The sequence below is a fragment of the Loxodonta africana genome, chromosome 7, assembly GCF_030014295.1.
Source record: "Loxodonta africana isolate mLoxAfr1 chromosome 7, mLoxAfr1.hap2, whole genome shotgun sequence".
In the NCBI taxonomy this organism is placed as follows: domain Eukaryota; kingdom Metazoa; phylum Chordata; class Mammalia; order Proboscidea; family Elephantidae; genus Loxodonta; species Loxodonta africana.
In genome coordinates this window covers 35,792,287-35,817,903 of record NC_087348.1, presented here as the reverse complement: position 1 = coordinate 35,817,903, position 25,617 = coordinate 35,792,287, and the positions used below count along the sequence as shown (strand labels likewise).

The following is a 25,617-nucleotide window of genomic DNA, read 5'->3' as shown; positions in this document are numbered from 1 at the left end:
CTTGATTATGCTGGAGCTTCTTAGGCAAGAGTGGGGAGATGGAGGAGGGAGCGGACCCATGATGTGAGTACTGAGAACAGTTACAGTTTCCTAGAGGCTGGAGCCCCTGGTTTCTACTTTCCAGGACAGCTGGGGCCTTGTGAAAATTGGGGAAGGAGCGTGCAAGAGGAATGGAGAGCCATGTGCTCATGACTCAGAGATGCCCAAGCCAGGCTAGGGGCCTTGTGCAGGAAGGATCTTGTGACGAGATAGAACAAGAGCAAAAGCTAGAGGCAGAACTTTTAGACAAGGGGTGTCAGAGGGGCTTTTCTGAAATATGAAAATGAATACATGGGCAGATTTTGCAACATCCCCCAGCCTGCTGTCTTCAAGGCTCTGCTCCCTAAGTCGTTCCCCCTGCTCTGCCCTGTGCTTCCTCCCATCTTTCTTCAAGCTTCTTTTCTATTTCTGCTTTCCTTGTCCTTCTCGAATCCTGTTCCTTCTCTTCCACACCCATGCACCCCGTTTTGCTCTTTCCCTGCTCCCTCTCTTCTCCTCTTCCCTGGTGCCCTGTTCATCTCTGTTTTGTCCCCGCCCCCCCCCCCAACAACTGGCTGCCTGCCCTGGCCCCTTGTCCTTTTATACTTTAATGTGGGGCCCGTGGGAACTACAGTTCACAGCAAAACAGGAAGAGCCTAGAAGCAGGAAACTGGGAGTGGGCAGGGGTGAATGACCAGCAGTAACCTTAGCTCCTTGCTTCCCACATCTGTACTGAGACATCTGCAGGGCCCTCAACCTCTCCCCCTGCAGCCCACAGCCCCGGCTTCTCCATCTCAGGACTTTGCTGTTCCATCAGACCGGAGAGGCAACAACACCAAGAGGGTCCTGGATGCTGATAGAGGAGACAGGTGGAGGACAGGGACTGGAGGGAGGACACCTGGATTCTGAGCCCAGCTTGGCTACTAGCTGTGTGTAGTCTTGGGAACGGCTCTCACATGAGCTTCGTTGTTTTATGTAAGATGGGGCTCCTGTTATTTTCCCTCCTTCCCTCCCTCCCTCCTGGGGCTGCTATGAGGCCCAAAAGAGGTGGTGAGGGATTCGCACGTGGAAACCACTTGGAAGGTTAACAAGGTACAGATTCAGGGTGGTGAGAAGTCCTATAGCTGAAAGGATTGAGAGGGTAATGATAACTGCTATCATTTTTTGAACACTATGTGCTATGATACATTGTTTAATCTTCACAACAACCTTATGTGGCACAAACCACTATTATTATCCCTATTTTATAGATAGGGAAACAAGTTCAGAAACATGAAGTAACTTGCTCAATCGAGATCACCCAGCTAAGAGGAAGGGTCGGGATTTGAACCTAGAATCTGATTCCAGAGACCAATCACTGAACCAATATGTTGAGATGAAACTGACCAGCGCTAACAAGTGGGGGATAGAGGAAGATCGTATTGTTTTACTTGTTATTCATTCAACCAACAAGAACAGAACATCTGCTCTGTTGCCTACTCTATGCCAGGCCCTGTTCCTGTGGCTTTAGGGGAGATAAAAATAAATAAAACATGGTGTCTACCGTCAGGGATCTCATGTCCCAGGCAGCAGGGCAGGAAGACTAGGCTATAGTCGTTCCAGAGGGCAGTGGTGGCTCAGTGGTAGAATTCTCACCTTCCATGTGAGCACCTGGGTTTAATTCCCAGCAATGCACCTTATGAGCAGCCACCACCCATCTGTCTCTGGAGGCTTGCGTGTTGCTGTGATGCTGAATGTGTTTCAATGGAGCTTACAGACTAAGACTAGGAAGAAAGGCCTGGTAATCCACTTCTGAAAATCAGCCGATGAAAACCTTATGGATTACAATAGTTTGATTCTGATGTGCATGGACTGTCCATGGGTGGGGCCAAATGGCATGTTGAGACAACATATTCTTCTCAGCCTATGCTGGATGGACCATACCCTAGATAAGGGAAACTGTGTACCTTCTCTGGTCCAACCTGGGCTGGTACCTGGGTCCACCACCCCACCCTCATCCCAGGCCTGCCACTGCTCACAGCAGACTTCCTACCAATCACTCTCTCTGCCGCCTCCACTCTCTGTGGATACCCGCAGGGCACCCACAATTAGAAGCTTCCTGGAAGGCCCAGCACCTGCCTCTCTCCACCCCTAAAGTTCTCCCAGCTTGGTTGAGGCCTGGGGTTAATGGGGAGTGCTCCCTGGCCCCTTCCCAGAGGCAAAGGGGGAGGAGGGAGGCTGGGAAAGCAGGCTGGCGCTCCGGTGTCGCAATTCCGGGGCCGTGCCGGGGACCTTTGGTCTGAGAGGTGTCTGTGGAGGGGCGGGGATGCTGTCTCCAGGCTGCCTGGATCCGGGTGGGGGTACCTGGGAGGCAGTCCTGTGAGAGCAGCTAAGAGCCTCCAGGGTGAGGGAAAGGGCAGCAAGGGGTGAGACGTGGAGCCGGGCGGTCTGCGGGGAAGCGCGAGCGAGCGCAGGGGGCAGGGGCCAGGGGTGGTGCCGGGCGAGGGGGCGGCGGGCCGGGGAGGAGTCAGCGTGCTGGGGAAGCGGCCCCGTGGGCGGCAGCGGCGCAGCCAGAGCCTAGGTCGGCCCCGGGGCCGGTAGCAGGAAGGAGAGGTGTCCCGACCGCTTGGCAGTACCTCCCCTCGGCCTTTCCCCACATCCACTTCCCTGGGGCTGTCGGCCCCTCTGGCTCGGCTTCAGCTAAAGCGACCGCCGGTCTCGAGACGAGGGACTGCACCGTCCTCCTCTCCCAGCAAGGGGGCTCCAGAGACTGCCCAGCCAGGAAGTCTGGCTGCCTGGGCATTCGGTGGGTCCGCTCCGCTCCTCCGCAGGCCTGGGGCTCTGTGTGTGTCTGGGGGATGGAGGTGTCCTGTGGGTCTTAGAAGGGGCCCTTTGGAGAGGTGAGGAATGATGGTGATTAAAGCTGGGGCAGGGACAGGCCAGAACAGGATTCTATTCAGGCCCCAGAGTAACTCACGAGGAGTTCCTATGTGGGAAATAGGGAGACTCTTGGAGGCAAAGAGGAGCCCTGCTGGCCCAGTCGTTAAAGCGCTCAGCTGCTAACTGAAAGGTCGGTGGTTTGAAGCCACCGGCTGCTGTGGGAGAAAGATGTGGCAGTCAGCTTCTGTAAAAACAGCCTTGGAAACCCTCTATGGTTGCTATGAGTAGGAATCTATTGGACAGCATTTAAAAAAAAAATTTTTTTTTTTTTCTTGGAGGCAAGAGGATTGTGCTGGGACCTTGGGAAGTGGTGAGGTTCTCTAGAAGGCAGGTAGGTACTTCACTGGGGGTAGTGAGCCTCCACCCTATCTCCTGGTCCTGCCCAACTGTGGCTGCCCCAGTCTGCCCCCCATGCTTGAGTGAGGGGGAAGGGGCTCTGCAACTCAGCGACATGCCCTTCTGAGACAGAAAGGCAGATGCGCCCACTGGCTTCCTGATGAGCTAGAGGGGGTTCTGGGGGAGAAAGGGGGTCATGGTGGCCGAGAGTCCAGGCTTCGAGGCTGGGGCTGGAGCCTTGGTTCTACCACTGCCTGACTGTGTAACCACAGGCTATTAATCTCTTTGAACCTCAGTTTCCTCATCTGTAAAATAAACTTAAGAATAGTCCTGACTATTGTGGGGTCAGGGATATTGTGAGGCACAAGGCTAATAAATGGCAAGTAAATGCTAGCTGATATTGTTAATACTGATGAAAGACTGGGTAGGAGGAGAAGCGGGCTGAGGCTAGAATGGAGCCCAGCTCTGGAAGATGTAACCTGGGTCATTCCTGCAGGACAGCCCTTTGGTAATGCCCAGGGCTCCAGGAAGAGATGTCCTTGTGGCTGGAGTCCCCAGTGCCTGATGTTTCTCCTGGTAAGCTGCTTCACTCCAGTCCTCTCCCCTGAGTCCAGGCCCCCTCTCCACCTTCAGGAACCAGCCTGCCCAGGCCACCTCTACCCTGGTTCTGATGCTTGGCCTTGAGGGCATCTTCCCAGTCCTCCCCAATCTGGGCTTGCTGCTGGGGAGAGTTGGCATGTCTAGTCCTTACCCAGCTCTAGCTTTGAAGAGTCCTATTTGATCTCTAAAATGAACGCACTTTAGCCCCCCAAGGGGACAAAGGTTACTAACAACCTTTATTTAAAGTGTTGAGGTACAAGGGACTACAGATGACTAGTCCTAGGGTCCATACAACCTCTGGGGTCCCAAAGCCTGAGCTGGGGCTCTGCTGACCTCTAAGGGGAGAGACAAGTTTGGCATTTCTCAGGTAGGACTCAGGGGAGGTGGACCCGGGCTGGGCCTAAGACCCCCTCATGCCTGTCTTTTGGGGCTCAGACTCTGTGGTGGAGCTCTGGGAGTCGGATGTGCAAGATGCAAGCAGCCAGATGCTGGGAGGCAGCAACTGCATCCTCAGGGAGGAAACCAGAACACCCCAACCCACCCGGGGTACTTCAGGAGTGGGGCTGGAAGCAGCAGAACCCGCAGCCCGGCTCCCCAGGGCAAAGCCCTCTCCAGAGTCCACAGGTGAGGAGGAGATAGGGGCTCCTGGATCTGGGAGGGGTACCTTGGGGCTCCTTACTCTATAATGTGATGCTTAAGTCCAAAGGCTTGAAGTCAACTAGACCTCAGTAATTTCAATGTGAATTTTGTTTCTACAATCTCATTAGGCAATGACTTAGCCTTTTGACCCTATTTACTTATTTTTAAAATGGAAATAATAATAGTACCTGTTTCTTTATAGGAGCCCTGGTGGCACACCGATTAAGAGCTATGGCTGCTAGCCAAAAAGTCAGCAGTTTGAATCTACCAGCTGCTCCTTGGAAACCCTATGGGGCAGCTCTACTCTGTCCTACAGGGTCGCTATGAGTTGGAATCGACTCAGTGGCAATGGGTTTGGTTTTTGCGTGTCTCTTATGATCAGTGCATATAAAAGGACACAATTGCAGTACCTAGGACACAATGGCAGTTGGTAAATGAGAGCTACTGTTTTTATAAGGAGTCCCTGGGTGGTGCAAACGGTTAAGCGTTCTATTGCCAAAAGCTAGTGGTTAGAACCCACTCAAAGGTGCTTTGGAAGACAGGCCTGGCAATCTGCTTCCAAAAGGTCACAGCCTTGAAAATCCTACGGAGCAGTTCTATTTTGCACACTTGAGGTCGCCATGAGTGGGAATTGACTTGACAGCAACTAATAACAGCAACAATTTTTATAATAGAGAGACTAGAAGGCATATAGTGAAGGGAATGAAGGTCACTGAGTGCCCAGGGCTGTGGCCAAGTGGACACCAAGCTTTTACCTTGAGAAAAACACATTAAGGCTCTTCTCTATATCCAGAGCTCCGTCCACCAAAACGGAAAAAGGGACCAGCTCCCAAAATGCTGGGCAACGAGCTATGCAGTGTGTGTGGGGACAAGGCCTCGGGCTTCCACTACAATGTGCTGAGCTGTGAGGGCTGCAAGGGATTCTTCCGTCGCAGTGTCATCAAGGGGGCGCGCTACGTCTGTCACAGCGGTGGCCACTGCCCCATGGACACCTATATGCGTCGCAAGTGCCAGGAGTGTCGGCTTCGCAAATGCCGTCAGGCTGGCATGCGAGAGGAGTGTGAGTATCTGGAGACGGAAAGAAGGGGAGAGGCTGATGGGAAAGAGGGGACATGCGGGTGGCAGGGTTGGGGCTAGACAGGTCCCTGAGCCCACAGGGGCTTCCTAGTCTGTTGGGTCCCTAAGAATAGATTCACATCTCTTCCTTGACTTTCCCGAAAGCCCTGTGCTTTTCTGGAGCCTCAAACCACCCTCTCTGCCCCACCCTTGCTTCCCGCCTTCCCCTCTTCTCTCTTCCTCAAATACGATCCCGTCGCTAGGTGTCCTATCAGAAGAACAGATCCGCCTGAAGAAACTGAAGCGGCAAGAGGAGGAGCAGGCTCAGACCACATCCGTGTCACCTAGGGCTTCCTCACCTACCCAGGTCCTGCCCCAGCTCAGCCCTGAACAACTGGGCATGATTGAGAAGCTGGTTGCTGCCCAGCAGCAGTGCAATAGACGTTCCTTCTCTGATCGGCTTCGAGTCACGGTAGCTGAGGGACCCGGGGAGAGGTGGCTCTGTACCAGGTGGCTTCTTGAAGTCCAACTCAAAGTGGTTTTCCTCTTCCCTCCTTGCCCTCGTGGGCAGCCTTGGCCCATGGCACCAGATCCCCAGAGCCGGGAGGCCCGTCAGCAGCGCTTTGCCCACTTCACTGAGCTGGCCATCGTCTCTGTGCAGGAAATTGTTGACTTTGCCAAGCAGCTGCCTGGCTTCCTACAGCTCAGCCGGGAGGACCAGATTGCCCTGCTGAAGACCTCTGCCATTGAGGTGGCTGGAAGAGGCCGAGGGAGTGAAAGGAAAACCAGAGCGGGATTATCTGTGGGAGGGGCCTCCAGACATCCCACTGGGGGAACCAAGTCCACTGGGAAGTATGAGTGAGGGAGACCACCCTTCCCTCGAGAGGGTTGTATGCCAAGACCAGCCCTCCCGGTCCTTGTTTGAGATCTGCTACTTTTTTTTTTTACTTATGTCCAGGTGATGCTTCTGGAGACATCTCGGAGGTACAACCCTGGGAGTGAGAGTATCACCTTCCTCAAGGACTTCAGTTATAACCGGGAAGACTTTGCCAAAGCAGGTGAGAACTGAGACCGCAAAGGGACTGGATTGGATGCAGATGGTTTTTGTCATGGGACTACAGAGCCATAGGTCCAAGGTTTGGGCAGCTACAGAGGGAAGTCTTCACTTGTTATTCCAAGACAGAAAGTTGGAAGGCTGCTAGGCCTCTCTCAACTGCTCTCAGCTGACCCCTGTCCTCTGTTACATTAGGCGAGTGGTTTTCAAACTGTGCTCTCAGGAACCTGAGGGTTCCAAGGAAGTGTCTGTCACCTGAGAGGAGAAACAGGGAGGCAAGGAGTGTCCTTCGTCCTTACTTGAGCCAAACATGAAGCTTATTTAAATCTGCATTATATATTGTGTTTTGTTTGAAGAAAAGATTTTATAGCTAGGAAAAAAGTTTGAAAACCATTGCCCTGAGCCTTTCATAGTGGTCAATAATGAACAAACCTTTCTTTAGACATGCTCTTTAAGTTTCAAAAACTCTCCTTCCCTGGCTGATTTTCCTCCACTTTTTTTTTCAATTGCTCTTTCTGATGGGCCATGGCACTGGGGTTGAAACATTGCAAAGGTGCCCAGATGGGGCAACTTGAGGATGAGAGAGTGAATGTTTTATCCCCATCTGGGTCTGAAGTATTTTCTCCAAGAATTAGCTGACATTGCTGCTCTCTGGAAACAGTTGCTAACCAAAAGGTCGGCAGTTTGAATCCACCAGGAGCTCCTTGGAAACTCTATGGGGCAGTTCTGCTCTGTCCTATAGGATCACCTTGAGTCGGAATCGACTCAGCGGCTATGGGTTTGGTTTGCTGCTCTCTGTATGATGCCTGCCTGGGAGCTGAGCAACGGGAGTGTCCTCACATTAATTGTTGGTAATGTTTGTGTTAGGAGTTCCTGGGTGGCACAAACAATTAACGCACTGGGCTGCTAACCGAAAGGTTGGAAGTTCTAAGGTGCCTCAAGATCTGGCAAGCTACTTCCAAAAAATCAGCCATAAAAAAAACGCTATGGAGCACAGTTCTACTCCAACACACATGGGAGAGTTGAGAGCATAGTTGGGAAAAGATGGAAGGCTAGGAGTTTTGCAGAGATTTGAACTGAGGCTCAACAGGAGACCTAGCAGTTTAACAGTGAGTGAGTGGGTCTATAAAATTTAACTGTGCTATAACTCCATTCTTGGGTTCATACATCCTAGTTTCCAGGCCAGAGCTCATAGAGCCTTCCCTGCTTTCTGGTGACTCAGACCAGCTCATGTGCCCCTTGCTGTCCCAACACAGGCCACCCAAAAGGCTTTCTAGAAAGGGCTCCTTTAACTGTAAGGCATAACAGGTCTGTACTGGCATTTCTTGCCTTCGGCAGTGCTGAGTGTGCTGCCCCAATGTATAGGAGTGATCTGATGACTTTAAGTCCTTGGGTGGAACAAATAGTCTGGGCTTGGCTGCTAACTGCAAGACTGGTGGTTCGTACCCACTCATCTGCACTGCGGAGGAAAGGCCTGTCGATCTACTTCTGTAAACATTACAGCCTAGAAAAACCCTATGCAGCTCATGACTTTATTCAGCTTTAAAAGCCCAACCCTGCTACTTTCTTCTACCAAACCACCTCTTCCCCAAATGTTTTAATACCCCAGTCCCCCTTGACCGTGGCCATCTCCTTCATAACATCCTCCTTTGTGAACCCTCCCAGTTCTAATGTCTCTGCATTCCCTCTAGCACTCGTGGACTTAACTTGTGCTATCTGAATCTGTACCTATTTATAGATTTATTTATATAAGCAGTTTAGCTATCATCGTGTTTGCCTTTCATTTCTCATTTCATCAGTGAGGTCTTGAGAAGAAACGAGGGCTCTATTTTATCAGGTCTCTTTCTCCCTCTATATCCACTACCATATGGTTGACAAATGATGGGGACTTGATTGCATTTCATTCGCATCCATTCAGTGAGCATTAGCAGACCCTCACAGGGTTCATAACCCAACTCTAGAGCCTCCTCTTCCCCTCTGTGCAAAGGGGCTGTTGGGCACAGTTTGGGGTGCAATGCATGGACGATAGGACGGTCACCGAGAAATGCTTTATAAAATGGGGCTTGCCCACTAAATGGATCAACACACACTGATGATAAACATCAGGGTAGAAGCACAGGAAGTGACTAATCAAGACGCCTCGAATGGAAAAGTGTAGCAGATGGTTGCTAAAAGAAGTCTGAGAAAGCGTAGGGGATAGTGTGGGTCGGGGAAACTTTGACAGTGTCTATGGGAAAACTGTTTTCTAGATGCTGTGACTTTAGGTCACGGTTTGTTGAACTTCAGTCTTCTTAACAGGAACACTGGTTCCATTAAAAAATATATATATATAATTTAACAAACACTTCTATGGCAATTACCTTGTGCCAGACATCCTAGGGACCCATTATGAGGTTGGTACTATTATTTAAAAAAATATCTCCATTTTATAGATGGGAAAATCAAGGTTGGTCCTATTATTATCTCCATTTTATAGATGGGAAAATCAAGGCCTAGAGAGGTTAAATAATTTACCCAGGGTCACACAGCTACTAAGAGGTAGAGCCAGGACTGAAACCTAGGCAGTCCGGCTCCAGAGTCCACACCCTCAACCATACTTCTGTAACCTGGAATGGTATATGAAATGTATATAAAGTATTTCAAATAAATAGTGCCAATTGCCAGCTAAAAAGACTTCATGAATGAAAATAAGTATTGCCTCTCTTTCTAGTAATGTGGGACCCTCAAGAGTTCCTATAAGAATGGAATTGTTGTTACCATTTAATTCAGCACCTCCTGTGTGCCAGGCACAGTGCTAAGTGCTCTGCATGCTTTGCCATTTAACCATCCCCACAGCCTTATGAGATAGGTTCAGGTAGGCATCCCCTTTTACAGATGAGGCTTTGAGAGCTTAAGAAACTTGCCCAAGGTCATACAACAGAGCCCTGGAGACTTCTTAGTGAAGTAGTTCCCTCAGCTGAGGAGCTGGAGGATAGAAGGAAGTTCCTGCCACTCCTGCCTCCCTTCTTCCACCTCAGGGCTGCAGGTGGAGTTCATCAACCCCATCTTCGAATTCTCCAGGGCCATGAATGAGCTGCAACTCAATGATGCCGAGTTTGCTTTGCTTATTGCCATCAGCATCTTCTCTGCAGGTTCGGAGGAGGGGCAAGAGGGAAACAGCTAAGAGACATGCACCAAGGAGGGCTGCAGGGCCCACATGGCAGGAATTGTGAGGGTGGAGGCACTCGCTCTGGTATTCCGGGATGGGAGAGGTTGGGTGGGGGCATGTCCCTATTTTGGGGTTGAGATTTGGGGTAAGGAACTAAGACCTCGGCCAGACCTGCTCCTCAACTCTGTTGGTGGCCTATAGACCGGCCCAACGTGCAGGACCAGCTCCAGGTAGAGAGGCTGCAACACACATATGTGGAGGCCCTGCATGCCTACGTCTCCATCCACCACCCCCATGTGAGTCTCCCCATGGCGCCCTGTTCCCTCCTCTCCACAGGCCCATCCCTGACACACCTCACCACCTACTTTCCCTGTAAGACTCCCTCTCTGACTCCGTTGTGTGTGGATCATTCTCTGCCTCTCCCACAACTCTCCTATGCTTGCCCCTTCCCTAGAGGGAGGCAAAAGTTACACTCTTTCGTCCCTCTTCTACCGCCAGGACCGACTAATGTTTCCACGGATGCTAATGAAACTGGTGAGCCTCCGGACACTGAGCAGCGTCCACTCAGAGCAAGTGTTTGCACTGCGCCTGCAGGACAAAAAGCTTCCCCCGCTGCTCTCTGAGATCTGGGATGTGCACGAATGACTGTTCTTCCCCCATACCTTCTGTTTTCTGGGTCTGACTGTCTGAGGCCCAGTGACCACCTCTTAGAGGTGGAGCTGACTGAGAAGGGCAAACATTCCCAAGGGGTGGAGGGGAGTCAGGGGAGGTCCTCATGGGGCACTAAAAGAGCGTCAAAGGGTTGGGAGTTCTGTGGCTGCTGGGCAGTTGGGATCCTGCTAAAGCTGTGCTCCATCTGAAGATCACACTGACTCAGCCAAATGGATGAACCTGGGGGGCCACATTGCACAAGGTTCTCCAGGGCCCAGCCCATCCTGCCTCCACCACTTCCTGTTTTCCCCACAGGGCCCCAAGAGAAATTCTCCACTGTCACTCTGTGGCTTGGCCATAAATGCCTCAGGGCTGCTTCACTGATAGGTCTGGCATCATTTGAACAGGAAAACCAAAATGAATGCAGAATGAGAGAAAGCAATTTCTGGATTGGGGCTGGGGGCATGGGAGAAGAGAAAGAAGCCTCCGTCTCTCTTAGGACCCACCTCCAGAACCAGAGAAGGGAGTTAGTCACAAGTGACAGCCCTGGCAATGAGAAGGACCTCCTTTTACTAGCCCTATTGCATCATATAGGGTCGCTATGAGTCGGAATTGACTTGAGGGCAACGGGTTTGGCTTTTTTTTTTACTTGCACATATGGGTAAATGAATTGCTGATGTTTAGATGCCCCTTCTGTCTTAATGATCCAGGTGGGATCGTGGTGTATTCCTGTCATGAAGGGGATGTTGGATTTTCAGAACTAACATCTTGCACCTCACGTGTGTGGATAATGCCTTAGTTTTTCAATTGGCATCTGAATAATAGGGACCGACCTGAAAGGCCCAGGGACAGGTAAACCCTCCACTTGACCTGCAGACTCTATGGGACAGGAAGAATTTCCCCCTGAGGCCAGGGGGAGGCTGCCGGGTCGGTGGTTTGGTTTCTCAGAAGGGCTTGACTACATTTCCCAGCGGGCACCGCGGCTCCGCTCACGCCCCCTTCCCTTGGTGCGCGCCCAGTGTTGGTGATACCGCGGCCGCGGTTTCCAGCCCCGCTTCCCCCCGCCGCCCCTGAATTGGTAGGCTCCACCGCCGGGTAGTCGGCGTTGCAGCCCAGGCGGCTGGGCACTTCCAAACCTTGTGCGGGGGAACGGTCAGAAAGTCTCAGGGGCGGTTTATCTTGAGAAGTCCCTTCCAGATTAATCAGCATTTCATCAAAATGGACTCTTTATTACCATGTCGAATTAAAAACTATTTGCGCAACCTAAAACAACAAGTATTCCTTTGAGTCCTCCCCTTGGCACGCAGCAGCGCTGGGCTGACCCAGCGCGCCCCATCCGTTCCCATTCCCACGTACGGATAGGTGTGTGCGTAGCCGCCTTCCTCCCGAGGTCTGCTCCACCCTTCAGCGCTCGGCCTGGTGCAGCCATCTCCCCCCCTCGCCCTGGGGGTGAATGGTACGGCCCCGGCCCCCCTCTGCCTCCTCCCACCTCACTGGGTCCGAGTGATACGCGCCCCCCGGTGCAGACGCGGAACTGGCGCCCGCTCGGAACCGCGTCTGGCCGGGGAGCGACTGACGCTCGGCTTCCCGGGCACGTCCGGCCGGGCCTGGCCGCTCTCCCGAGGCTCGAGAGGTAGGAAATCCAGGGCCACTGGGGGCCCTGGAAGGCTATTTCGAACGGGGACTTCTAGGGGAAACGGGTTGTGAGGGGACACAGAGGCTCTAGAGGGACAGCGGTTCTGACAAGACCTTCGAGGAGTGCGAAGGGGCGAGGGGTCTCGAGTGGGATGGGGGGAGGTTCGTGAAGAAAGGGGGCAGGGCCAGAAGTGGGGGTGCGCCGAGCTGCCGAGCGGGGTGCAGGCTGCGGGCCTGGGCGCTGTTCGCGGCTGCTCGCGGCTGCTGGGCTCGATTCCTGCCGGCTCGGCGGGCGGGCAAGCGGGCGGCGCTGGTTCCAGGCAGGGGGCGGGAGAGAGCTGTCCAGCAGGTGAGGGGGCGCGTAGAGCTGTCGAGGCCCCGAGCGGGGATGAGCACCTGACGTGTGAGCGTGCGTGTGTGTGTGTGTGTGTGTGTGTGTGTGCGCACGTGTCTGTGCGCGCGTGCAGGCGCGCGTGTGAGTGCACCTTATTTTTGTTTAGAATTCGTAAAGCCATGATTGGCTTTTCATTTTTTTTTTTTTTAAACTTGATGTTTCAAAATGGGCATGCTGGAGAGCGGAGACTGTTTAATCTTTCCTGCAACTGCTGCCTCCCCCGCCCTCGTTCATCTCTAAATTCTGTCTCCTTTCCTGCCCTCCCCTCTTCCTCACCCCTGCCTCTGGCCTTCCTCGTTGCTCTAGTTCTCCCCCACGCTGGACCAGTCTGTGTTGATGCGCTTGCAAGGTCACTGAGTGGCCCGGGGAGAGGGAGGAGGGGAGAAGAGTCTCCTGTTGTGCTCACGTCAGCAGAGATGTTATATCGCTCCCCGGTTCCTGTGGTTTTACTATGAAATCTGCCCAAAACGAGAGAAGTTGCTTAGCGTAAAACCAAGGTAGGCTGAAAAGGCATAAATCATTTAAAGGTCTGTGGATTCTAAACCTGCATCTGGATGGAGTGGATTGGTAATGTAGGATCTCAGTAGATGAAAATGATTTTGAGCTTGATGCCTGTGGAATATATGGAAATAGGAACCAGGGAGTTCGCTTTAGTAAATATAGTTGAGGCAAGAGGCAGAATCTAAGCCTGGTTAGAAGAGGTGTGGTGCTGGACGATTTAGAGTCTTTGTGGGGAAGGGAAGGAGGAGGAAATGGGGGGCGGTGGGGGTGGTTGTGTAATTTTTGGTTGTCTCTGCAGTCTCAATAAGTGGAGGCAGTGGCTGTTGATGAGGTATGAATGGTGGGCTAGGACCTGTCCAATCACTAGTAGCTAGACTCGTTACAAGATCCCAGGGTTCACGTGGCTCTGGAAAATTAGGACTGTAGAGCATCGTAATAACCTGAGTTTTATCAAATGGTTCTTAGTGGAGAGAAACTGGGATCCCCCCCAAGGCTCGTGGCGTGATGCCTAAGATTTTAGCAGGAGATGCTTCAGATGTGATCTTTGAGATTTTGATAGGAAAGGACTCCTGGTTTTCAATGTAAACATAGATTTTAAGCCTTAGCTTTGAATTGAGCCCTGGTCCTGTAAACTCTGTTTTATTTCAAGATATGTTGGTTCTTTTCCCAGGCATTTTCTGTGTAATTCGCTATAGAACGAACTATGCTTTTACCCATCTTTCATCTCATTTTTCTATATCCCTCCCCTTTCATTCTGCTTGGGAAGAGCTGAGCTCAGCTCTGTCACTGTGCCCCACCTTCTGCAGTATGCTCATGACTCCATAGCAGTTGGGAACCAAAGGACTGTTTGGGTTCATTAAGCAGGGGTGATGCCTAGAAATTAGTATATGGTATTTTCCAGAATTTGATTTTGCTTATTTGGTGAGGAGATAGCTCTATCAAAAGCCAGAATTAGAATAAGTACAAACTAATGACATATGGGAGAGAAGACAAGCTAATTCTTAGCAGGTACTGTTAGTGGAAGAGGGGTCTTCAGGTTCAAGAAGAATGAATTGTTAGGGGCCTTGGCCTTTTCTGGAGTAGCAGCTGCTAGCACTGTGCGGTCACCAAGCAGGGGAGGGGCTATGACTCTGCTATAAATAGTACTGGGAGCCAGAGTCACTATGGAGACAAAAATGAATCCTATTACCTGCAGGCCCTCTGTAGGGAGCAAGGGCAAGGAGGGAACAGTATTTTGGGGATTTGAAAGGTGATATGAATAGGTTTTGTTTATTATTAGGTAGAGGAGAAGAAAGATAGAGCCTGTACTCATTATCTAGATCAAATAGGGCCTTAAGCATACAGGGAATGTGTATCTGTCTGTATGTGTGGGAGCACACACAGTAGCAAACAAGGGAGTGGTGCATGAGTGTGTGTGTGCATGTAGTTTGATAAGATTCTCTCTGGGTGTACAGTGAACAAGGTCTTAGTGTGACCACGTGCAGAGCACAGAGGTGGAATCCTGGAAGCACTGGAAATAGCCTTGTAGTGGAGTGGATCATTTTATTTAGAGAAGTGTATGGAGACCCAACAGGGGGATAAATTAAGACCATGTAAGCTTTTCCTAAGGAGCCCTGGTGACGCAATGGTTAAGCGCTTGGATGGCGGTTCAAACCCACCAGCTGCTCCGTGGTAGAAAGATGTGGCATTCGGCTTCCTTAAAGACTGCAGCCTTGGAAACTCCACAGGACAGTTTCTACTCTGTCCTATAGGGTCACTATGTTGGAATTCACTCGACAGCAACGGGTTTTTTTTTTTAAAGCTTTTCCTGATTTTAGCACTAGAGTTTAGGCATCTCTCCGACCACCTTTCCTTCCTCCTTGCAAAAATCCTGCCATCTCTGCATCTACTTCCTTATGCCTGTAGGATATAGTAGGACGAGACCTCATCTGTATATATTATATTACTGATTCCAATCCTGGGACCTGAAAAGAGGAGAAAGGCTATGATTCAGCACCAAGGGCAGAGCTAGTAGCAGTAGCCACTAGGCCCCCTTTCTTGCTTGAAGGAGAAATGTGGTTTAGTTGAAACAATTGAAGCATAGACATCCTTCCTTTGAGACTGTATGAGGTAGAAGAGCCAGCTGTTGTTATTGTCTGAGTGCAGTTAACTATACAGTTTGTATGTAGTTTCACTTCAAGCTCAATGCAGACTGTTGGAGCAAAGAATAACTGGGTTTCCATTTAGACCTAGAAGTGTGGTTAGTGCTGGTCAGAGAGTCTGGTTTGATCCTGATCCACCCTGGAACAGCCTTGTAAGTGACTTAATTCTTGTTATTGTAGTGACAGAGTCCAGATTAGACTGCCTGGGTCTGTTTTTCAGAAATAGAGCCCCAAGGGCTAGGCTGGAAATAAGCTAGTTTGTAGAGATGGGGAGGTGAGCCATTTATCCTATTTCATGACATATGACTCTGTGAGCTCTTAAGTTTAGAGTTCTAGATTAGGAAAGTGTCATATTCTCGTTTCTTTAGTACTAAAATGGAAGACCTTGTGACCTATGCCCTTGCCCGGGAAGAAGTTGAGAGGGATGAGTCTCTTGGGCACAGCAATGGATCTGTCTTACCAGTGCCTTTTCCTTTTAGACTTGCATTTTCAGATACTATCAGAATTCCCCCTGGGAACTTTGACCTCTTACTTGCTGCGCTGAAGTTTCTCTGAGATGAACTGATGCATAGGAACCATGGTGCAAAAAAAGAAGCTCTGTCCTCGGTTACTTGACTATCTAGTGATCGTTGGGGCCAGGTAACCAAAAAGATTTATTTTTGTCTTGTTATCAGGGATAGCCACAAAATCTGCAATTATTCCCCTTCCTCATTACTGTGTCTTTTTGCATATCTTATCCTTCCTCTATTATTTTACCCTGATAGGAACAGTAGTGAAAACAACACAGTCAGGTGTACTGAGAGTATTGGCCTTGAGCAATAGAGACAGCAAAACTCTGCTCTTAAGTAGGACCTTTGTGATCTTGAGCAAATATACTCTTTATTCTCCAGTTTCCTTACTTTGTAAAAAGGAAAAGTACATTGTGCTCCGCTATCTACATGTTCTCTTTTGCTAATAGATCAGTTAATACACCTTGAAACGTGCTGTTAATTTTAAGGGGTTAGTGAAGTGCTATGGCTGCTAACCAAAGGGTCCGCAGTTCAAATCTGCCAGGTGCTTATTGGAAACTCTATGGGGCAGTTCTACTCTGTCCTATAGGTTCGCTATGAGTCGGAATCGACTCGACGGCACTGGGTTAGTGATAATTTTATTGTAGCAATTTTCTATTCGTTTTAGGTTAGATGTCTCCATGACAGTGCAGACCTCATTTAGCCTACCAGCTAAATATGGCTAGCAGCACCTATGTTTTCCAAGGCTCTACAGTTAGATTACTTTATCTAAAATAGCATGTTGAGCTTTATTTGTTGACTTTGGTTAAAATTTGAACATGCTTTCTATCCCTTCAGGCTGCTGAATTTGCTTTTATATTCTTCAGGCATCCGAGCAGTGACAGCGTGGCCCAGACTCCTGAACTGCTACGGCGCTACCCTTTAGAGGATCATGCCGAGTTTCCGCTGCCCCCTGATGTGGTGTTCTTCTGCCAGCCAGAGGGCTGTCTGAGTGTGCGGCAGCGGCGCATGAGCCTGAGGGATGATACATCTTTTGTCTTCACCCTCACTGACAAGGACACTGGAGTCACACGTTATGGCATCTGTGTTAACTTCTACCGCTCCTTCCAAAAGCGAATGCCTAAGGAAAAGGGGGAAGTTGGGGGAGGGTCCCGTGGGAAGGAAGGAACCCGTGCCATGTGTGTCTCCGAAGAGGCTGGCACTGAGAGCTCCGAGAGTGGCTCATCCCTGCAGCCTCCCAGTGCCGACTCCACCCCTGATGTGAACCAGTCTCCTCGGGGCAAGCGCCGGGCCAAGGGGGGAAGCCGTTCCCGCAACAGCACCCTGACGTCCCTGTGTGTGCTCAGCCACTATCCCTTCTTTTCCACCTTCCGAGAGTGTCTGTATACCCTCAAACGTCTGGTGGACTGCTGTAGCGAGCGACTTCTGGGGAAGAAGCTGGGCATTCCTCGAGGCATACAAAGGTGCAGTTTGCCACTGACCCTCAGAAGGGTCAGGTATAATTGGGCTTGAGGGGCTTAGAAAATTTCCTCAAGCCAGAGGTCTTTCAGACCTATTTAAGCAAGCTCCGTACTATTAGAGGGCAGCAGTGGCTCAGGGGTAGAATTCTCACCTTCCATGTGGGAGGTTCTCGGCCGGTGAAGCTCACGAGCAGCCACCGCTCATCTGTCAGCGGGGGCGTGCTTATTGCTATGATGCTGAACAGGTTTCAGCAGAACTTCCAGACTAAGGTGGACTAGGAAGAAAGGCCCGGTGGTCTGCTTCTGAAAATCATCCAGCGAAAACCCTCTGGATCACAGTAGTCTGATGTGTTACCAATCATGGGGATTGTGCAGGATCAGGCAGTGTTTCGTTCCTTTGTGCATGGGGTCGCCATGATTTGGGGGCCCACTCAATGGCAGCTAACGATATATTTTTGTGTTAGTTCTTACTAAGGAAAAGATAGCTGCAGAGTTAGATCTCCTGCCATAATTTCATTTGAAGCAGTCCTGAGGAATTTGATGTTTCATGGTGGGTAGGACAAGAAGTCCTGCCATACATACATTATTAACACACTTATTCTTTGCCTTGTATATACCCTCTGATCCTATCTGAGCCCAAAGAGTAACTTTCACTAATGGTACTCCTTTTACAATTGTCATCATTCTACCCTTGTTGGCTATATTGGGTTGCAGTGGGGTATCAACTCCTGATGCTTATGTGTCTGTTTCCTGCTGGCTGCTCCTCAGGGACACCATGTGGCGCATCTTCACTGGATCATTGCTGGTGGAGGAGAAGTCAAGTGCCCTTCTGCATGACCTTCGAGAGATCGAGGCCTGGATCTATCGATTGCTGCGCTCTCCAGTACCTGTCTCTGGGCAGAAGCGAGTAGACATTGAGGTCCTACCCCAGGAGCTCCAGCCAGCTCTGACCTTTGCTCTGCCAGACCCCTCTCGATTCAACCTAGTGGATTTCCCATTGCACCTTCCCTTGGAACTTCTGGGTGTGGACGCCTGTCTTCAGGTGCTAACCTGCATCCTGTTAGAGCACAAGGTGAGAGGGCCAGCTTTCTAGGGGAAGGGCTTTGTCAGAGTAGAGGCTAGACCATGAGCTCTTTGAGGACAAGGACTGTGTCTTTTTCATCTCTTTGTCTCCAGGAGGAAACACAATGCCTGGTATACAGCAGGTGCTTAGTAAGTGTGGGCTGAATTTAGGTACTGGTATCAACTCAACAGCAATGCGCTTTTTTTTTTTTTTTAAATCATGTGACATGTCTGTAGAGGGCTTGCTACTCCATTGAATTATCCCTAACTATACTGTTCTCATTCTCCGGAAACACCAATAGTTCTGTTTCATTGAGCAGCCCTGGTGGCGCAGTGGTTAAAAGTACTTGGCTACAAAAAGTAGGCAGTTAAAACCTACCAGCCGCTCCATGGTTGAAAGATGTGGCAGTCTGCTTCTGTAAAGATTTACAGCCTTGGAGACCCTATGAGTTGCTATGAGTCAGAGTTGACTTGATGGTAGTGGGTTTGATTGGTTTCTGTTTCAATGAGTGGCCCTGGAATGGGGGTACAAGAACTAGGACAGTGTCTTAGTCATCTAGTGCTGCTATAACAGAAATACGCAAGTGGATGGCTTCAACAAATAAGTTTATTCTCTCACAGTTTAGTAGGCTAGAAGTCCAAATTCAGGGTGTCAGCTCCAGGGGAAGGCTGTCTGTCTCTGTTGGCTCTGGAGGAAGGTCCTTGTTATCAGTCTTCCCCTGGACTAGGAGCTTCTTGGCATAGGGACCCTGGGTCCAAAGAACATGCTCTGCTCTTGGCACTACTTTCTTGGTGATATGAGGTCCCCCAGTCTTTCTGCTTGTTTCTCTCTTTTATATCTCAAGAGAGATTGACTTAAGATACAACCTAATCTTATAAATTGAGTCCTGCCTCATTAAATAATCTGCCTCTACTCCTTCCTCATTAACATCATAGAGGTAGGATTTACAGCACATGGGAAAATCACATCGGATGACAAAATGGTGAACAATCACACAATACTGGGAATCGTGGCCTAGCCAAGTTGACACATATTTTTGGGGGACACAGTTCAATCCATGACATTCCACCCTTTGGCCCCCCATCCTTGCTACATATAAAACATATTCACCTCATCATATTATAGCAAGAGTCTTAAATCAACTCCAAGTCTAAAATCCAAAAATTCCCCCTTATCTGTGAAATCTAGAATATGAGTAATCTGCTTCCAGAGTACAATGGTGGAACAGCCATAAGCTAGACATTTCCATTACAAATGGAAGAAATTGAAGGGAAAGAAGGGATAACAGGTACCAAGCAAGTCAGGAGAACACATTACATTAGCTCTCAAGTCTTGAAAATAATCATTCTCTGAGACTATTAACGCAGTGTCCCTGCCCTTCAGACTCTGAGCCACTCTCTGGATTCAGGGTGGAAGCTCCTCAACCCTGGGCTTCAGCTCCGCCTTCCAGGCCCACTGGAACGGCAATTCTGCTTCCTCACATTTTGGTGGCCCCATTCTCCTAGTCCATCTGAGTGATAACTCTACCCCCTGGGCTCCTGGCAGGCCCTGTTCTTTTGCCCCTTGGGCATGGCAGCCCTGACCCCTCAGCTTTAGCAGTGGATCCAGCCCCATCCCGCTGCCACTCTTGAACAGCAGCCCCGCACTCCAGAAACGAGTTGGTAAAGATCTGACTCCTTGAAATCCAGGAAGCTGTGGCCCCACTCTTTGAAGCCCTAGAGGCCATGGCTCCACCCTTTGTGACCCTACCCTTTGAGACTGAAGGCTGTTCTGCTTCCTGTGTTCCTTGTCTCTTCAGGTTCTGCTTCCTGGTTCCTTGGCCTTTCAGCCTGTCAGGCCTTGTCACCCACATCTGCCCTTTTGGGGCAAGTGTTCCAAAGCTCTTTAGCTCCACTGATAAGTGCCTGGAGGCACCCCACTCTGCCCGGAAACCTCCTCTGCAAAGGCACTCAGCTGTCTGACTCTGTGGGTCAGCTCCTATGCTGCCTTGCACTGGTCTGCTGCTGCTGTTTCTCTGCTACTGCCATTTCTCCGATGGCGCTTCTTGCAGTCTGCACCGTCTCCGATGTGACAGCTCTCCTCACTTCCTTCTGAGTCCCCACCAGAATTGTCTTTGATGTCCATAATTCCACCAGCAGTCTTTTCAAGGCATTTTAGGCTTTTACTATTAGGCACTTTAAAGCTCTTCCAGCCTGTACTCATTACAGTTTTAAAGCTGCTTCCACATTTCAGGTATCTGTTAGAGCAGCACCCCACTCTCCCAGTCCCAAATTCTGTCTTAGTTATCTAGTGGTGCTATAACAGAAATACCTCAAGTGGGTGGCTTCAACAGATAAGTTTCTTCTCTCACAGTCTAGTGGGCTAGAAGTCCAAATTCAGGGTGTCAGCTCTAGGGGAAGGCTGTCTTTGTCCGTTGGCTCTGGAGGAAAGTCCTTGTCATCAATCTTCCCTTGGACTAGGAGCTTCTCCATACAGGGACCCCAGGTCCAAAGGACACACTCTGCTCCTGGTACTACTTTCTTGGTGGTATGAGGTCCCCTGGTCTCTCTTGCTTGTTTTTCTTATATCTCAAAAGAGATTGATTTAAGACACAATCTAATCTTGTAGATTGAGCCCTGCCTTATTAACATAACTGCCTCTAATCCTGCCTCATTAACGTCATAGAGATAGGATTTACAACACATGGGAAAATCACATCAGATGACAAAATAGTGAACAGTCACACAACACTGGGAATCATGGCCGAGCCAAGCTGACACATGTTTTTGGGGAATGCAATTGAATCCATCACAGAAGGTAAGGGAGTGATTCCAGAAAGGGTTATTACTGTCCTCGGGTTGCAAGGTGGCAGGCACACTGGGGCATGGGGCAGTGATAATCGCGGAAACTAAGCTCCTGAAACTGTAGGCATGGTGAAATGGAAATGAAGTTGTGTTGGAAGCTATTTTTACAAAATCTTATTTTATGTTGTTGAGTGATCCTTATGATATGGCTGGCGGCAGGTGGTGCTACAGTCCCGAGACTACAACGCACTTTCTATGTCTGTGATGGCATTCGTGGCAATGATCTACCCCTTGGAGTATATGTTTCCTGTTATCCCACTGCTTCCCACCTGCATGGCATCGGCAGAGCAGGTGAGTCTCCAGGTGTCTTCTGATTTTGTCACCTCTATTTAAGTCAGTATTGGCCCCTAGTCTGTAATTATAACTTATTTGTTGGCAAAATCTGACCCGATGTGAACTGATTTGATGGCAAAACCTATGGTATTATTAGGATTTATTTATCATGGCTAATGATTATAGACTGCTGGCCCAAACCCCGCTGCAGGTGTTATATAATATGCACAATATGCACTGGGTTACTTTTCTAAAATCTGAAACATTCTGAATTTTGAAACACATTTGGCCTCAAGGGTTTTGGAAAAGGGATTGTGCACCTGCATTTCCTTATCTAGAAAAATCCCGACTGGATAAGTGAGATCGATCATGATAGGTTTTATTCTCTGTTTCTTCTTTGTCCTTCCTACAGCTGCTCTTGGCTCCAACCCCATACATCATTGGGGTCCCTGCCAGCTTCTTCCTCTACAAACTGGACTTCAAAATGCCTGATGATGTATGGCTAGTGGATCTGGACAGCAGTAGGGTGAGATTCTTGGCTGAGGCATGGCAGAGCCTGGAATAGGATTGGGTTTTGTTTTTCTAGATTACCCCCAGGAAGGGCTCCTAAGTTGGTGGGTGATTCCTATTGTGAGACTCATTGAAACCAAAATTTTAATGCTACTTTTTACTTTACTGGCCAAACAGTAAGTTGTACAAAAAGACCCTTGGTTAGGACTCAAAGAATGGCAGGATTTAGTTTTGCCAAAATTAAATGCTCCCCCTGTACCCCATCCTCCAAGAGCAGTAGGGCAATTGTGGTTGTGGGACCATCACATATGTGTAGGTGATCTCCTAAAGGCTTTCCTGGGGATATGGTTTCCAGTATGAAACTGTCTTTTAGTGTAGACTTGTAAAAAAATTTCTGTTAACACTGCGGTGTGAGTAGATTCAGAGTTTGGTCCTGTTAAAACCTGCAACCCTATAGGACAGAGTAGAACTGCCCCATAGGATTTCCAAGGCTGTAAATGTTTATGGAAGCAGACTGCCACATCTTTCTCCCCCGAAGTGGCTGGGGGGTTCAAACTGTAGACCTTTCGGTTAGCAGGCAAGTGCTTAACCACTGCACCACGAGGGCTTCTTCCAAAGTTTGGTAGGAAGCCCTCTTATACAAGCATATATCATATATACATACACATTCCTTGTAAAGCTTTAGAAAATACAAATAAATATAAGGAAGGAAATAACTATAATCATATTATGTAGAGATAATCACTAATAACATTTAGGTACATTTCCTTTCAGATGTGTGTATGTTATATATCTGTGTATACGTAACTCGTGTGTATTCATTATATATATGATCAGATTACTACATATACAACTTTCTATCCTTGTTATTTACCGAGACGTAAGAGAAACTCCTGAGCAATTCTCAGGATGCATATTACCTTTCTCTGATGCAGGTGATTGCCCCCACCAATGCGGAAGTGCTACCCATCTTGCCAGAACCAGAATCATTAGAGCTGAAAAAACATTTAAAGCAGGTAGGTGAAGAATGAAAGAAAAAAGGTGAGCAATAGATGCTGTCAGATTGCTGTAGGAAGATAGCTATTCGAAGAGCTAGTTTTCTTGTAGACTTCAAGTGGAATTGATTTTTGTGGCCAAGGATGGGCTTAAGAAGAGTTACATTCCATCTTTGGGTAGCAGCCTGAATATTATCCCAGAAAAGGCTTTTTAGATTCCTTCTAATTCATTGTATGCCCTACCACCCTCTAATACTTACGATGATTTATAAAATAGCCCATCAATTCCTGTTTTTTGTCATGTCTGCCTGCTATTCATTCTTTATGGCTTGAGAGTGTTCCCTCAGCCTTGCAAGATGGAAATTAGTAGTTTGGACAATCCAGCTCCTTTCATATTTTCTTCTTGAATTGATCCCTAGGTGCCTATAGCATCCTTTCTCCTAAAATTCCTTTCTTCAAGTAATCTCTTAAATTCATTTTTCATTGATTGATTTTCTTCTTCTTCTGCATGCTGAACCCAGTATCTGGAGGTAAACATGGCAAGGCTCCACCCCTTGCCCTGCTCTGTGTGTTGCGTAGATCACCAGTAGGTAGTACTGTTATCTTTTTTCAGAATCTCTGTTCCCTTTTAAAGGGTCTTCAGGAATCTCTGTGTTGTCCGAGGCACTTGATAGTACCTCTCGATGAGAGCTGTTAGGATTTAAATGAGTCATTTTGTATCACCCCTCGCGTTTTCGCTTGCTTCATGCGCCTGACCTGACGTAATATGATATGGTGTTACTGCCTGGTGAGGATTGCAAGTTCAGAAAGTTCTCTAGCTGCCTTCACTTGCTGTTTTCATTGGTGATTGCCTTACTATGACTAATGAGATGGAGGAATTGATTGGTAGAATTATACTTCGAATGATCGTAAGAGCTGAGGTCCTTGGGTTCATTAATCCTGTATTTTGACCTTTGCTCCTCAAAATGTGGGTCAGAGACCAGCAGCATTATCATCACCTGAGACTGTTAGACGTGCAGACTCATCCAAGAGCTATTGAATTAAACTCTGCACTTTAACAGCATCCACAGCTAATCCTTGGGCTCATTAAAGTTTGAGAAGCATTGCTCCATGGAGCCTCTTAGCAGCTGATTCAGAGTTGGGAGCACTCAGCACTTGAGGCCCAGGGTTCCCTATGGCCTTCAGAGAAACTCCACTTTTACATGTTGTTTTTGTTTTGTTTCCATATAAAGTTTCAATTGAAAAATAAGATTTCATGGCAAAAATACATTTTAAAACTATACCCTGGACTTCAGATTTGATCAAGTTGCCTTGAGCTAGAATGGCTGAGTCATCACCACCATTCAGATTATTTTCCAAAAGCTAAAATATTTGAATTCTTATTTCAAAGATGCAGGCTCTGAAACAGGTTGGCCATGATTTGAAAATTAGCCCAGTTCTTTGTTCCAGAATGTTTCTAGCAGAGAGCGTGATGTAGAAAACTTTAAGAAGTCAGTTGCCTAGGAGATGAGTTTGGCTAGCCTCCCAGGGAGCAGCCTTATACCAGGAATTTCTTGTTGTTCCACAGGCCTTAGCCAGCATGAGCCTCAACACCCAGCCCATCCTCAATCTGGAGAAATTTCATGAGGGCCAGGAGATCCCACTTCTCTTGGGAAGGCCCTCTAACGACCTGCAGTCCACGCCTTCCACTGAATTCAATCCACTCATCTATGGCAATGATGTGGATTCTGTGGATGTTGCAACTAGGTAAGAGCGAGTCAACCATACAATCATGAGTCCTTAAATTGTTCCCTTTGCTCTCTGAGTGACCTTGGAGCAGACTACCTCCCTTATCCAGAGTTTCTTTACATATAACACGGGCATGATATTTGGCTCATGCTTGCCACCTTAGTAAAAGCAAAGAGAGAAAATAGTTCATCCCACTTTCAGGTCTTTTAGACCTTGGATAAAGAGGTAGGTCCGTGATTCATCAAGATATCTCTTCCCTTGATGTTAGAAGCTTGAGGCTTTGGGAGGTGGTCTAAGATGACCTTGGATTGTAGGAGTCCTCACTCTGCAGGATATGGAACTCAGATGATCTCACTATTCCCTTCTTCCCCAGAGTGGCCATGGTACGTTTCTTCAACTCCCCTAACGTGCTACAGGGTTTTCAGATGCACACACGTACCCTGCGCCTCTTCCCTCGGCCTGTGGTAGCTTTTCAGGCTGGCTCCTTTCTAGCCTCACGTCCCCGGCAAACTCCATTTGCTGGGAAATTGTCCAGGACACAGGCTGTGGAGTACTTTGGAGAATGGATCCTTAACCCCACCAACTATGCCTTTCAGCGAATTCACAATAGTGAGTCCACCTACCCTCGGCCCTGCCTCATCTTTGGCCTTTGTCTTCCCAATTGCTCACCCCTTTGCCTTTTCCCTTTCTAATCTCCGACCTGCCGTTTCCATTCCTGTTTTGCTTTAGACTTTTTCCTACATTTCTTTTATGTTCTGCCTGCCGCCTTTTCCCTGCTGCTGACTTTATTCTTTTCCCTCTTTGGGTAGATATGTTTGATCCAGCCCTAATTGGTGACAAGCCAAAATGGTATGCTCATCAGCTGCAGCCCATCAATTATCGAGTCTATGATGGCAATTCCCAGCTGGCCGAGGCCCTGAGTGTGCCACCGGAACGGGACTCTGACTCTGACCCCACTGATGACAGGTGAGCAACCCTTATGGCAACACAACAGTTTTTTGAGGTAAGGAGGCTCTCAACCAGCCCTTATTTCCCGCCAAACCAAACCCGATGCCTTCGAGTTGATTCTGACTCATAGCAACCCCATAGGGTTTCCAAGGAGTAGCTGGTGGATTTGAGCTGCCGACCTTTTGGTTAGCAGCCA

General features: G+C 48.8%; 2 protein-coding genes across 41 annotated transcripts in view; both read left to right on the top strand.

The window, feature by feature from the left end:
- Window positions 1–2,366: 2,366 nt before the first annotated feature.
- NR1H3 (nuclear receptor subfamily 1 group H member 3) lies at window positions 2,367–11,104 on the top strand. Of its 5 annotated transcripts, none has more exons than XM_023550645.2 (11): window positions 2,367–2,401; window positions 3,216–3,268; window positions 3,770–3,849; window positions 4,309–4,497; window positions 5,306–5,572; window positions 5,832–6,040; window positions 6,140–6,319; window positions 6,527–6,626; window positions 9,640–9,753; window positions 9,972–10,066; window positions 10,269–11,104. In XM_023550645.2, the coding sequence occupies exons 3-11, from the start codon at window positions 3,807–3,809 to the stop codon at window positions 10,413–10,415; spliced, it is 1,344 nt and encodes a 447-aa protein (XP_023406413.1). In that variant the 5' UTR covers window positions 2,367–2,401; window positions 3,216–3,268; window positions 3,770–3,806; the 3' UTR covers window positions 10,416–11,104. The 5 variants fall into 5 exon arrangements, with proteins under 5 accessions (XP_023406413.1, XP_064144252.1, XP_003412295.1 ...); XM_064288182.1 differs by lacking the exon at window positions 2,367–2,401 and adding an exon at window positions 2,405–2,423; XM_003412247.4 differs by lacking the exon at window positions 2,367–2,401 and adding an exon at window positions 2,554–2,803.
- A 55-nt stretch (window positions 11,105–11,159) lies between these two features.
- MADD (MAP kinase activating death domain) overlaps window positions 11,160–25,617 on the top strand; it is a 50,093-nt gene continuing 35,635 nt past the window's right edge. For 11 of the 36 annotated variants that reach the window (XM_064288154.1, XM_064288153.1, XM_064288148.1 and 8 more), the window contains exons 1-10: window positions 11,899–12,054; window positions 15,572–15,731; window positions 16,468–17,064; window positions 17,830–18,133; window positions 21,127–21,258; window positions 21,653–21,766; window positions 22,686–22,766; window positions 24,313–24,491; window positions 24,847–25,082; window positions 25,283–25,439. In XM_064288154.1, the coding sequence (XP_064144224.1) occupies window positions 15,670–15,731; window positions 16,468–17,064; window positions 17,830–18,133; window positions 21,127–21,258; window positions 21,653–21,766; window positions 22,686–22,766; window positions 24,313–24,491; window positions 24,847–25,082; window positions 25,283–25,439 (1,862 nt within the window). In that variant the 5' untranslated portion in view covers window positions 11,899–12,054; window positions 15,572–15,669. Of the gene's footprint in view, window positions 11,274–11,897; window positions 12,055–12,486; window positions 12,948–15,571; window positions 15,732–16,467; window positions 17,065–17,829; window positions 18,134–21,126; window positions 21,259–21,652; window positions 21,767–22,685; window positions 22,767–24,312; window positions 24,492–24,846; window positions 25,083–25,282; window positions 25,440–25,617 lie in introns of those variants that run through there. The other 25 variants (XM_064288160.1, XM_064288152.1, XM_064288151.1 and 22 more) reach the window with 9 other exon arrangements.